Raw genomic sequence first — 12104 nt, 5'->3', positions numbered from 1 at the left:
GGGAATACGATAGGTGGAAGGAGGTGAGGGTGATAGGCCGGAGAGGGAGTGGGGGCGGAGAGGTCGGGAAGATGATTGCAGGTCAAGAGGACAGTGCTGAGTCTGGGGGTTGGGACTGAGATAAGGTGGGGGGGGAGGGGAAATGAAGCTGGAGAAATCTACATTCATCCTGTGTGGTTGGAGGGTTCCTAGGCGGAAGATGAGGTGCTGTTCCTCCAGGTGTCGTGTGGTCAGGGTCTGGCGATGGAGGAGGCCAAGGACCTGCATGTCCTTGGCAGAGGGGGAGGGGGAGTTAAAGTGTTCAGCCACGGGGTGGTTGGGTTGGTTGGTGCAGGTGTCCCAGAAATGTTCCGCAAGTAGGCGGCCTGTCTCCCCGATGTAGAGGAGACCACATCGGGTGCAGCAGATACAGTAAATGATGTGTGTGGAGGTGCAGGTGAATTTGCGATGGATATGGAAGGATCCATTGAGGCCTTGGAGGGAGGTGAGGGGGGGAGGCGTGGGTGCAAGTTTTGCACTTCTTGTGGTTGCAGGGGAAGGTGCCGGGAGTGGAGGTTGGGTTGGTGGGGAATGTGGACCTGACGAGGGAGTCGCTACCCTCCAATCGCCACCAGGACAGAATCCCACTGGTCCTCACCTTCCACCCCACCAACCTCCGGATACATCGTATCATCCTCCATCATTTCCACCACCTCCAAACAGACCCCACCACCAGGGATATATTCCCCTCCCCACTCCTATCAGCATTCCGGAGAGACCACTCCCTTTGCGACTCCCTCGTCAGGTCCATACCCCCCCACCAACCCAACCTCCACTCCTGGCACCTTCCTCTGCAACCGCAAGAAATGCAAAACTTGCGCCCATGTCTCCCCCCTCCATTGCACCCGATGTGGTCTCCTCTACATTGGGGAGACAGGCCGCCTACTTGCGGAACGTTTTAGGCAACACCTCTGGGACACCCACACCAACCAACCCAACCGTCCCGTGTCTGAACACTTTAACTCCCCCTCCCACTCTGCCAAGGACATGCAGGTCCTTGGCCACCTCCATCGTCAGACCCTGACCACACGACGCCTGGAGGAAGAGCGCCTCATCTTCCACTTAGGAACCCTCCAACCACACGGGATGAATGTAGATTTCTCCAGCTTCCTCATTTCCCCTCCCCTCACCTTATCTCAGTCCCAACCCCCAGACTCCGCACCGCTCTCTTGACCTGCAATCTTCTTCCTGACCTCTCCGCCCCCACTCCCTCTCCAGCCTATCACCCTCCCCCTCCACCTATCGTATTCCCAGTGCTCCTCCCCCAAATTCACTCCCCTCTACCTTTTATCTCAGCCCGCCTGGCACACCAGCCTCATTCCTGAAGAAGACCTTATACCCGAAATGTTGATTCTCCTGCTCGTCGGATGCTGTCTGACCTGCTGTGTTTTTCCTGCATCACATTTTTCGCCTCTGGTCTCCAGCATCTGCAGTCCTCACTTTCTCCTAAGGGGAAAATGAGGCAACCATGCCAGACAAAAGAATTCAGATGTAGTATAATAGCAAAAGAAAAAGCATTCATTGTAGTGAAGATTTTTGGGGAGTCTTTAAAAACCTGTAGATGACCAATAAAAGAGCAATAAGTAATGAAATGAGGGTAAACCAGCTAGTAATATCAAAGAAGATTGCAAGAGTTTTTTTTAAGATAGTAAGGTAAGAGAGAGGCAAAATAATAGACGTTGGACTACTGGAAAATGAGGCTGGAGAAGTACAAATAGGGAGCAAAGAAACAACGAAGGAACTGAGTAGGTACATTGCATCAATTCTAACAGCTAGCAGCATACCAGAACTTCGAGAGAGTCAGGGTAGGGGACAGAGGTGAGTGTAGTGGACATCATTAAGAAGGTGCTGGGGAAGCTGAAAGAACTGAAGGTGATTAAATCACCAGAACTGGATGGTCTGCATGCAAGGAAGAAATTGTGAAAGCATTGGTGGTGATCTTTCAGGAATCAATGGAGTCAGCGAGAGCCCTAGAGTGTTGGAAAATGGCTAATGTAACACTTTTTAAAGAAGGGAGGGCGACAGATTAAAGGCCAGTTTGCCTGACCTCAGTTGTTGGTAAGATTTTAGATTCCATTATTAAGGATGATATTGCGGAGTACTTGGAGGTGCATGGAAAAATAGGGCTGAGTCAGCATGGTTTCATCAAGGCGGGGGGGCGGGGGGACATGTCTGACAAATCTGTTAGAATTATTTGAGGAGGTATTGAATGAGTCAGCAAAGGAGAGCTAGTGGACATGATCTGTTTGGATTTCCAAAATTTGACAAGTTGTTGTACAGGAGGCTGCTAAATAATTGAGCCCACGGTGTTAGGGGCAAGGTACTGGCATGAATAGAGGATTGGCTGATTGGCAGAAGGTGGAGAGTGGAGGTAAAGGAACTGTGTTCAGGATGGCAGCCAGTGACTAATGGTGTTCTGCAGGGGACAGTGTTGGGACAACAGCTATTCACATTATACATTAATGATTTTGGCGAAGGAATTCTGAGCATTGTTGCGAAGTTTGCAGATGACAAAGATAGGTGAAGGAACAGGTAGTGGTGATGAAGTGAGACTGCAGAAGGATTTATACAGGCTAGGAGAGTGGGCACATGGAGCACAATGTGGGAAAGTGAGAGGTAAAGTGCTTTGGTTGGAAGAAAAGAGACTATTTTCTAAATGTGGAAAGGCTTCATAAATCGTCAGCACAAAGCGACTTGGGAGTCCTTGTTCAGGATTCTCTTGATGGTAACATGCAGGCTCAGTTGTTAGTTAGGAAGGCAAATACAATGTTAGCATTGCTTTCAAGAGGGCTAGAATACAAGAGATGAGATGTACTGCTGAGTCTGTAAAAGGCTCTGGTCAAACTACATGTGAAATATTGTGTAGTTTTCATAGAATCGTAGCATCCCTACACTGCGGAAAGAGGCCATTCTACCCATTGAGTTTGCACTAACTCTGCGAAGAGCATCTCACTCAGACGCAGACCCCCACCCTATCCCTGTAACCTGACATTTACCTTGGCTAATCTCCCAACTTGCACATCCTTGCTCCACATCTCCATACCTCAATCTAACTTGGTCCAGGATCAATGCCTGCCAGCACCATCCATTACTGAGCCAATCAAGTTGGCTGGCAGCTTCCCAGGGTGGAACTTCTTCCCTCTTGAGGAGTCAAAGTCCTCTTCTGTCCTTGTTAATGGCATGGATAGCAGATCATTGCTGAGGAGTCTACCTTCCTGTTATTGAGTGACTTTTTAATCCTGAGTGGTGTGGTGGAGGTGAACAATCTGCTTGCACATTGAATTCAACCCTCAGTCTCAGGATAATGGATTCACTTAAAACTGAGAGAATTTTTCTCATTCAAAAGATTGAGAGTCTTTGGAATTATCTATCTGTGTGAGCCCTCCATTGTTGAGTATATTTATGCCTATCATAAAATTTTGGTATCTGAGAATTGAATGATAATGAGGCATGAACAAGAATGTGAAATAAAGGTCACTATTCTAAAGGTCAATATTCTAAGGGGCAAAAGGAGGTGAGGAAATAAGTATAACAGCTATCAATAGAAAGCAAGTATAAGGGGCAGTAATGGGGCTAAAGGCTGGTAAGTTCTGTCGACCTATGTGGATACATCCTATATATTAAAGAAAGGTCGTTGCGAAGATCATGAATTATAGTAATTTTCCAGGAATCCTTCGATTCTGAAAAAGCCCCAGGTATCAGGAATGTGCCTTTCTAGCACCTTTATTTGAAAAGGTAAGGAGAGAAAAGACAGTTAACTATAGGTCAGTTAGCTTAACATCTGATATTAGGAACTGTTAGTGACCATTAGAAACAATGAGAGCCTTTGGAAATACATATTGTTGGAAATACATACATCAGTCTTCCTGATGAAGAGCTTATGCTCAATGTCGATTTCCCCTGCTCCTTAGGTGCTGTCTAACCTGCTGTGGCTTTCCAGCACCACACTCGACTCTTAGAGATGTACAGCTTGGTCCAACTCATCCATGCTGACCAGATATCCTAAAATAATCTCGTTCAATTTTCCAGCTCTTTTCCCCATATGCCTCTAAATGCTTCCTATCCGATACCCATCCAGATGCCTTCTAAATGTTGTAATTATACAGCCTCCTCCACCTTTTCTGGTAGCTCATTGCATACAGGCACCATCCTTTGCGTGAAAAAGTTTCTTTTAAATTTTTCCCCCCTCATCCTAAACCTATGCCTACCACTTCTGGACTCTCCCAGCCCAGCAAAGAGACCTTGACTCTTTACTCTATCCATGCCCCTCATGATTTTATAAACCTCTATCAGGTCACTCCTCAGCCTCTGATGGTCCAGGGAAATCAGCCCCAGGGCAGCATGGTAGCTCAGTGGTCAGCACTATTGCCTCAGCGTCAGGGACTTGTGTTCAATTCCAGCCTCTGGCGACTGTCTGTGTGGAGTTTGCACATTCTCCCTGTGTCTCTGTGGGTTTCCTCCAAGTGCTCCGATTTCCTCCCACAATCCAAAGATGTGCAGGTTAGGGGAATTGGCCATGCTAAAATGCCCATAGTTTAGGGATGTGTAGGCTAGGTGTATTAGTCTGGGGTAAATGTAGAGCAGTAGGGAATGGATCTGGGTGGGTTACTCTTCAGAGAGTTGGTGTGGACTTGTTGGGCCAAAGGACCTGTTTCTATATCTTCTATATCTATTCAGCCTCTCCCTATAGCTCAAACCATCAAAACTCTTTGTGAATCTTTTCTGAACCCTTTCAAGTTTCACAACATCCTTCTGATTAGATTGAGACCAGAATTGCATACAGTATTCTAAGAGTGGCCCAATGAAAGTCCTGTACAGCTGCAACATGACCTCCCAATTCTTATACTTGCTGCACTGACCACTAATGGAAAGCATACCAAATACCACCTTCACTCTCTTATCTACCTGCGACTCCACTTTCAAGCAACTATGAACCTTCGCTCTAAGGTCTCTTTCAGCAATAGTTCCCAGGACCTTACCCTGAAGTGTATAAGTTCTGCTCTGATTTGCCTTTGCAAAATGCAGCACTTCACATTTATCTAAATTAAACGCCATCAGCTACTCCTCGGCCCATCTGATCAAGATCCTGTTATACTCTGGTGTTATGTACAAACTTACTACCTATGTCTCCTATGCTCACATCCAAATCATTTATATAAATGACAAAAAGCAGTGGACCCAGCATTGATTCTTGTGGCACGCCACTGGTCACAGGCCTCCCGTCTGAAAGGTAATCCCACCACTACCACCACCACCCTCTCTCTTCTACCTTTGAGCCAGTTCTTTATCCAAATGGCTAGTTCCCCCTGTATTCCATGTGATCCAACCTTGCTAACCAGTCTACCGTGAGGAATTTTGTTAAATGGCTTACTGAAGTCCATGTAGATCACTTCACCAGTCTACCCTCATCAATCCTCTTTGTTACTACTTCGAAAAACTCAATCAAGTTTGTGAGACATGATTTCCCATGTACAAAGCCATGTTGACTATCCCTAATCAGCCCTTGCCTTTCCAAATACATGTACATCCTGTCCCTTCGGATTCCCTCCAACAATTTGCCCACCACCGATGTTAGGCTCACTGGTCTATAGTTCCCTGGCTTTTCCATACCACCTTTCTTAAATAGTGCCACCACCTTCGCAATCCTCCAGTCTTCCAGCACCTCACCTGTGACTAATGATGCAAATATCTTAGCAAGGGACCCAGCAATCACTTCCTGAGCTTCGCACAGAGTTCTAGGGTCCACCTGATTAGGTCTTGGGGATTTATCTAACTTTGTGTTTCAAGACATCCAGCACCACCATCTCTGTAATATGGACATTTTTCAAGATGTTACCATCTATTTCCCCACATTCTATATCTTCCATGTCCTTCTCCACAGTAAACACTGATGCAAAATACTTGTTAATATCTCCTCCATCTCCTGTGGTTCCACATATAGGCTGTCTTGTTGATCTTTGAGGGGCCCTATTCTCTCCCTGGTTATCCTTTTGACCGTAATGTATTTATAAAATTCCTTTGGATTCTCCTTAACCCTATTTGTCAAAGCTATCTCATGTCCCCTTTTTGCCTTTCTGATTTATCTCTTGAGTAAACTCCTATTGCCTTTTATACTCTTCTAAGGATTCACTCAATCTCTGCTGTCTATACCTGACATATGCTTCCTTCTTTTTCTTAACCAAAACCTCAATTTCTCTTGTCATTTATCATTCCCTACACCTACCAGCCTTGCCTTTCACCCTAACAGAAATATACTGTCTCTGGACTCTTATTATCTCAGTTTTGAAAGCTTCCCATTTTCCAGCCATCCCTTTACCTGTGAACAACTGCCCCCAATCAACTTTTGAAAGTTCTTCCCTCGTACCGTCCAAATTGGCCTTCCTTTAGTTTAGAACTTCAACTTTTTGATCCAGTCTATTCTTTGCCATCACTATTTTAAACTAATTATAGTCACTGGCCCCAAAGTGCTCCACCACTGACACTTCAGTCACTTCCCCTGCCTTATTTCCCAAGAATAGGTCAAGTTTTGCACCTTCTCTAGTAGGTACATCTGCAAACTGAATCGGAGAATTTTCTATTACACCTGACAAATTGCTGTCTATCTAAATCCTTAACACTATGGTAGTCCCAGTCTATGTTTGGCAAGTTCAAATCCCCTACCATAACCACCCTATTATTCTTACAGATAACTGAGATCTCCTCACAAATGTGTTTCTCAATTTTCCACTGACTTCTGGAGGGGTCTAGAATACAATCCCAATGAGGTGGTCATCCCATTTTTATTTCTCAGTTTCACCCAAATAACTTCCCTGGATGTATTCTCAGGAATATCTTCCCTAAATACAGCCGTAATGCTATCCCTGATCAAAAACACCACTCCCCCTCCCCTCTCGCACCACCCCCCCTTTTATCCTTCCTATTGCGTTAGGATTAACATTAACCTGCCAGTCCTGTTTATCCCTGAGACATGTCCCTGTAATTGCTATGATATTCCAGTCCCATGATCCTAACCATGCCCTGAGTTCATTTGCCTTCCCTGTTAGGCCTATTCCATTGAAATAAATGTGGTTTAATTTATTAGTTCTACCTTGTTCTCTGCTTTGTTCCTGACTGTTTGACCTGATTGTTTGACTTGCTCCTTTTTCCCAACTACTAGTCTCCGATTGATCTCTTTCCTTACTATCTGTCCGGGTGCCACCTCTCCACCTTCCTTGTTTCAATCATCCCATGCAGCTCTAACAAATCTCCCTGCAGTATATTACCTTCCAGTGTAGGTGCAATCCGTCCTTCTTGTCCAGGTCTCTTCTACCCCAGAAGAGATTCCAATGATCCAAAAATGTGAACCCTTCTCCCCTGCCCCAGCTCCTCAGCCACACATTAATCTGCTCTATCCTCCTATTCCTACCCTTACTAGCTCGTAGCACCAAGCAATCCAGATATTACTACCTCAAAGATATCCTTTTTAAGTTCCTGCTTAACGTTCTATATTCACCCTTCAGAATCTTGTCCTTTTCCTTTCTTGCATCATTAATTCAATGTGCACGATAACCACCTGCTGGTCCCTCTCTCCTTTGAGAACATTTCTGCACCCTCCAAGATATTCTTAATCCTGGCACCTGGGAGGCTACACACCATTCTGATTTCTCACTGCCAATCGCAGAAGCGTCTGTCTGTGCCTCTGACTAGAGAGTCCCCGATCAAAATTGATTGCTTGAAGCCTGATGTTCCCCTTGTTACATTTGAACCAGTCTCGGTATCTGACACTTGGCTGTTCCTGTTACATTCCCCTGAGAGTCCATCATGTACGTTTTCCAAAACAACATATTTGTTTGCGATGCTGATATCCCCATGAAATTCCTGTGTTACCTGCCTCCCCCTCCTACCTTTCCTGAAGGTAACCTATCTGCTGATAATCTGTAATTTTTCTCCCTTCCTATAACTGCCGTCCATCACCCCCCCCCCCCAAAGCTCCTTTAAATTCCTCGTTGCCTGTAACTGCTGCTTCAACCAATCCATGCAATCTGATAGGATTTGCAACAAAATACTTCCTGCAGACATAATCCTCAGGAACATTGAACCTCTCTCTAATCTCCCACATCGGCCGGCAGAGCACATCACTCTACTAAAGGCCATCTTTGCTTTTTTACAATCTACAGACCCAGAAAATAGCACTGTCTTACTGCTCTAAAAACACTGCTCCAGGCTAACTTAATACTTATGTTTTATATTTTTAAAATTTAATCGAAACAAATCTCAAAAAAGCATTATAATCAAAAACGAAGCCACTCCACTCACTATTGTAGATTTACAGCAATGTTACACTTAAAAACTATGCAGTTAGCTTCTCCTGTACTGTCAGCTCTTCCACACAGATTCTTCCAAGGTCAGTTGTGAATTTCACTGTTTATTAATTTTTCCTATATGCACTCCGATGTTCAAAGATACTTGAACTCAAACAGCAAAGGCTGTAACTGTGTAGATTCACTCTTGTGTCTAACAGCAGTGAGAGTTTCTTTCTCTGACCACATGGTCTGTACCTTTGTCTGTCGTCGTCCTTTTTAAAGTGCTGTTGTTTTGATCTTTTTTCCCCCTGTTCCAAACCAATGCAACAGCTTATAGGACAGTAATTACTGCTCCTGGAATTTGAATAAATTACCTCCAACATGCAAAATACTTCAAGAAAGGAGCAGCTCTTACAGCCATAATTTTTTCCCATCCTAAATCTTGGGTTACTAAATTAGCATGGATAGAGAATTGGCTGACTAGTAGACAGTTAAGTGTGTCACAGGGATCAGTGCTAAGGTCACAATTATTTAGAATATATATTAATGAATGTACTTTTACTAAGTCTGTACATAACACAAAAATAAGTGGGAGCGTGACTGTTGAGGTTGACACAATCTGCATAGGAATATAAGGGAACAGTCTTGGCAGATGGAATATAATGGAGGGAATTGTGAAATTATGAATTTTGGCAGAAGTAGAGGAGCTGAATATTTTTTAAACAAAACTGCAGGAAGCTAAGTGTAGAGGATTTGAGAGTCCTTGTCCATGAATCATAAAAAGCTAACATCTAAGTCCAGTGGGTAATAGGAATGGCAAAAGAAACATAAACCTTTATTTCAGAGGGAATGGTGTACAAAAATAGGAAGGTTTTTGCTCAAAGTATACAAGGCATGAGGCAAACCACATCCGGAATACAGTGAATAGTTTTGGACCCCTTATCCAAGGAAAGAGTGCTGGCATTGGAGGCAATCCAGACAAGGTTCACTAGGCTGATACCAGGCATGGAGGAGCTGTCTTATGAGGAAAGGGTGAGTAAATTGGGCATGTACTCATTGGAATATAGAAGAATGAGAGGTAACCTTATTAAAACATAAAGTTTCTTAGAGGAATGGACAGTTTAGTGGGGAAAGACTGTTTCCCTTTGTAGGAGAATCTAAGACCGGAGTGCTTAATTTCAGAATAAGGGGTTTCACATTTAAGACCGATGAGGGCGAATTTCTTCTCTAAGGGTACTGGATCTGTGGAATCCTTCAACACAAAGGACATTTGTGGCTGGGTCATTAAATATATTCAAGGCTGAGATAGCCCTTGCTAATCAAAAATTTGCCTATGGGGAAAAGGCAGGAAAGTGGAATTGAGGATTATTAGACCAACCATGATCTCCTCAAGGCAGAGCATTTTGGATAGGTTGAATGGTCTTTTATTGCTCCTACATCTTTTGGTCTTGAGTCATAACTCTTTTGAATAGCAGAGCGGGCTCAATGGACTGCAGGTTCTGTTCCTGCTATTTCTTCTGTGTTATATTCTTACTTTTTTTTTGCAAAGTGTCTATAGATTCGCTAGATTATAACTTGATGGAAAAAAAAGTATTCTCTAAACTTGTTGATTAAAGAATTTGTGAACAAAGTTTTTTTTCCTTTTTAATGGAACAGTTGTGTTAAATGGTATGGCATAGATACAGACTATTTGGTCCACTCATCTGTGCTGAGTTTCAACTTCCCTCAAGCATCCTCTCTATTTTGCTCATTTAAATGTATCATCATAGCTCTGTATTCCCTTCTCCCTTAGATGATTTACTTCAACTACTGCCTGTAATAAAGGCTTTTGCCTTCTCACCACTCTGGACAAAGAGGTTCATGCTGAATTGTCTATTGGAATGGACTTTCTTATATTGTCAACATCTGTTTTCTCTTGTGGGGAAAGTATATCTAATCTCTTTGTATCTATTTTGTCAAAACCTTGCATCATTTTGAGATCTTTCCTGTTTCCACACTGTAGGGAATCTAATCTAATCATCCCTTAACTGTTTATCAGCAGAAAGGAAACCAAGCCTGTTCAGCATATTCTGATAAGTATACTGATGAATTTCTAGTATAATCCTTGCAAAATATAGTACCTGTGATATCCTTTTTATGATATGACGGCCAGAACTGCATACAATACTCCTAAGTGCGGTCTAACCAAGTTGCATTGCAGGTTTAGCACAGCTTCCCCATCCTGACAGTGTATAAGAAAGTTGCAGCAACAACTTCATTTTAAATATTGTATTGCAACTAATTAACTTTAAATTATTTTAACTATTAAATTTCTTTTTCTGCTGAGTAGAATACAAAACAAATTGTTCATTTGAAGACCGAAAACAGCTTGCCTTATTAGTGATGGAGACGCTGACGATACTGCTGCAAGGATCAAACACAAATGCAGGTAATTAAGAGTTCTCTACTAAGTTCACCTAGTAAGCATTTGTAGTAGTTCACAGGTTCTATTTTTGAAGGACATATTTAATTCTGTGCTAGTGCATAGATGTTTGCATATTATGTAGTATAGGCAGTCAGGCTTATTCTGCCAAGCTATTCCAGCTATTTTTCTGCTGAACAGTACATGGTTTTAGTCTACATACAACAGAAATTAATTCATAAGAGGATTTTTCATTTAAAAAAAAAGTAATTCCTTTAATAATAGAGGGCTGCGCTGTTAAGATTGCATTCAAACTTGTCATTATAGCTTTTTCTTAATCATCCTGTCTGTTGGCTACTGTCAAGGGGAAAGATGTTTTATTTACTCATTCACAATGTTGGGATTGCTGGTAAAGGCTGAATGTCTAATTGCTGTTTAAGGATCTCTCTTTTTGAACCACATTAGTCCAGATGCTCAAAATACAACCACAGTGATGTGAGGAAAGGTGTTTAGAAAATTTGATTTGCATGAAAGAGAAAGCAATATATTAAGTCAGGGTGGAGTGTAGCTTGGAGGTGAACCTGCAGGTGCTCTGTTCCCATGTGTCTGTTACCTTTTTCCTCCTGTAGATGGGAGAGATTGCAGGTTTGGAAACTAAAGTTGGTGAGAGATTCAGCAAAAACAAATGCCATGATTGTCAAAGGCTGATGTTTGGATTTTTCTGATTGGATTGGTCATTGCTGGAGCTTTGTTGTGAATGTTACTTGCTGCTTAATCGGCCTCCGTGTCAGGTCTTGTTGAATGCAGAAATGGACTGCTTTGGTATCTGAGGAATTTCAAATGGTGCTGAACATTGTGCACTCGACAGTGAACATCCTCATTCCTGAAATTAGGATGAAGGGAAGGTCATTGCAGAAGCTGAAGATGGTTGAGCCTCGTACGCATTTATCTGAGGTTCTCCTGCAGAGATAGCCTGAAGTAGCGATGATTGTTCTGCAGCAACCACAACTGTTTTCCTTTGTGCAAGTTATGACTCAAACCAGTGAAAGATTTTTCCATTGAATTCAATTTTGTTAGGTCTTGATGTCAAACTCAGTCAAATGCTGCCTTAATGTTAAGTGCAGTTACTCATCACAACTCAGTTTTTCAAACAATTATAGAAAGGTTGAACAAATATAAACAGGTATACTAGAATAACAACCTGGTATCAACCAAGCCGCCAGATATGAGAGGCAGATCCTGCCGATTCAGTCCTACAAAGCCCTTTTTGCTAATCTCTGAGGAATTGTGCCAAAATTGGAGAGCTGTCTTACAACAACATTGATATGATTTGGTCAGTAAATGTTCCAGACTCTTGGGTGACTTGTGTCCTGTGAATGATT

At 43.0% G+C, this 12104-nt stretch overlaps 1 protein-coding gene across 6 annotated transcripts in view; it reads left to right on the top strand.

Moving 5' to 3' along the window:
• The window catches only part of wdfy3 (WD repeat and FYVE domain containing 3), a 407974-nt gene that overhangs the window by 145196 nt on the left and 250674 nt on the right, over positions 1–12104 (top strand). For all 6 annotated transcript variants that reach the window (XM_087985817.1, XM_043696108.2, XM_043696088.2 and 3 more), the window contains one exon: positions 10651–10749. In XM_087985817.1, the coding sequence (XP_087841943.1) occupies positions 10651–10749 (99 nt within the window). The remainder of the gene's footprint in view (positions 1–10650; positions 10750–12104) is intronic.

This window comes from Chiloscyllium plagiosum, unplaced genomic scaffold (assembly GCF_037043375.1).
Source record: "Chiloscyllium plagiosum isolate Xiang-an unplaced genomic scaffold, Cpla_swu_hap1 HiC_scaffold_1, whole genome shotgun sequence".
Classification (NCBI taxonomy): Eukaryota; Metazoa; Chordata; class Chondrichthyes; order Orectolobiformes; family Hemiscylliidae; genus Chiloscyllium; species Chiloscyllium plagiosum.
The sequence above is the reverse complement of the archived record's forward strand: the minus strand, read 5'-3'. Positions and strand labels throughout refer to the sequence as shown.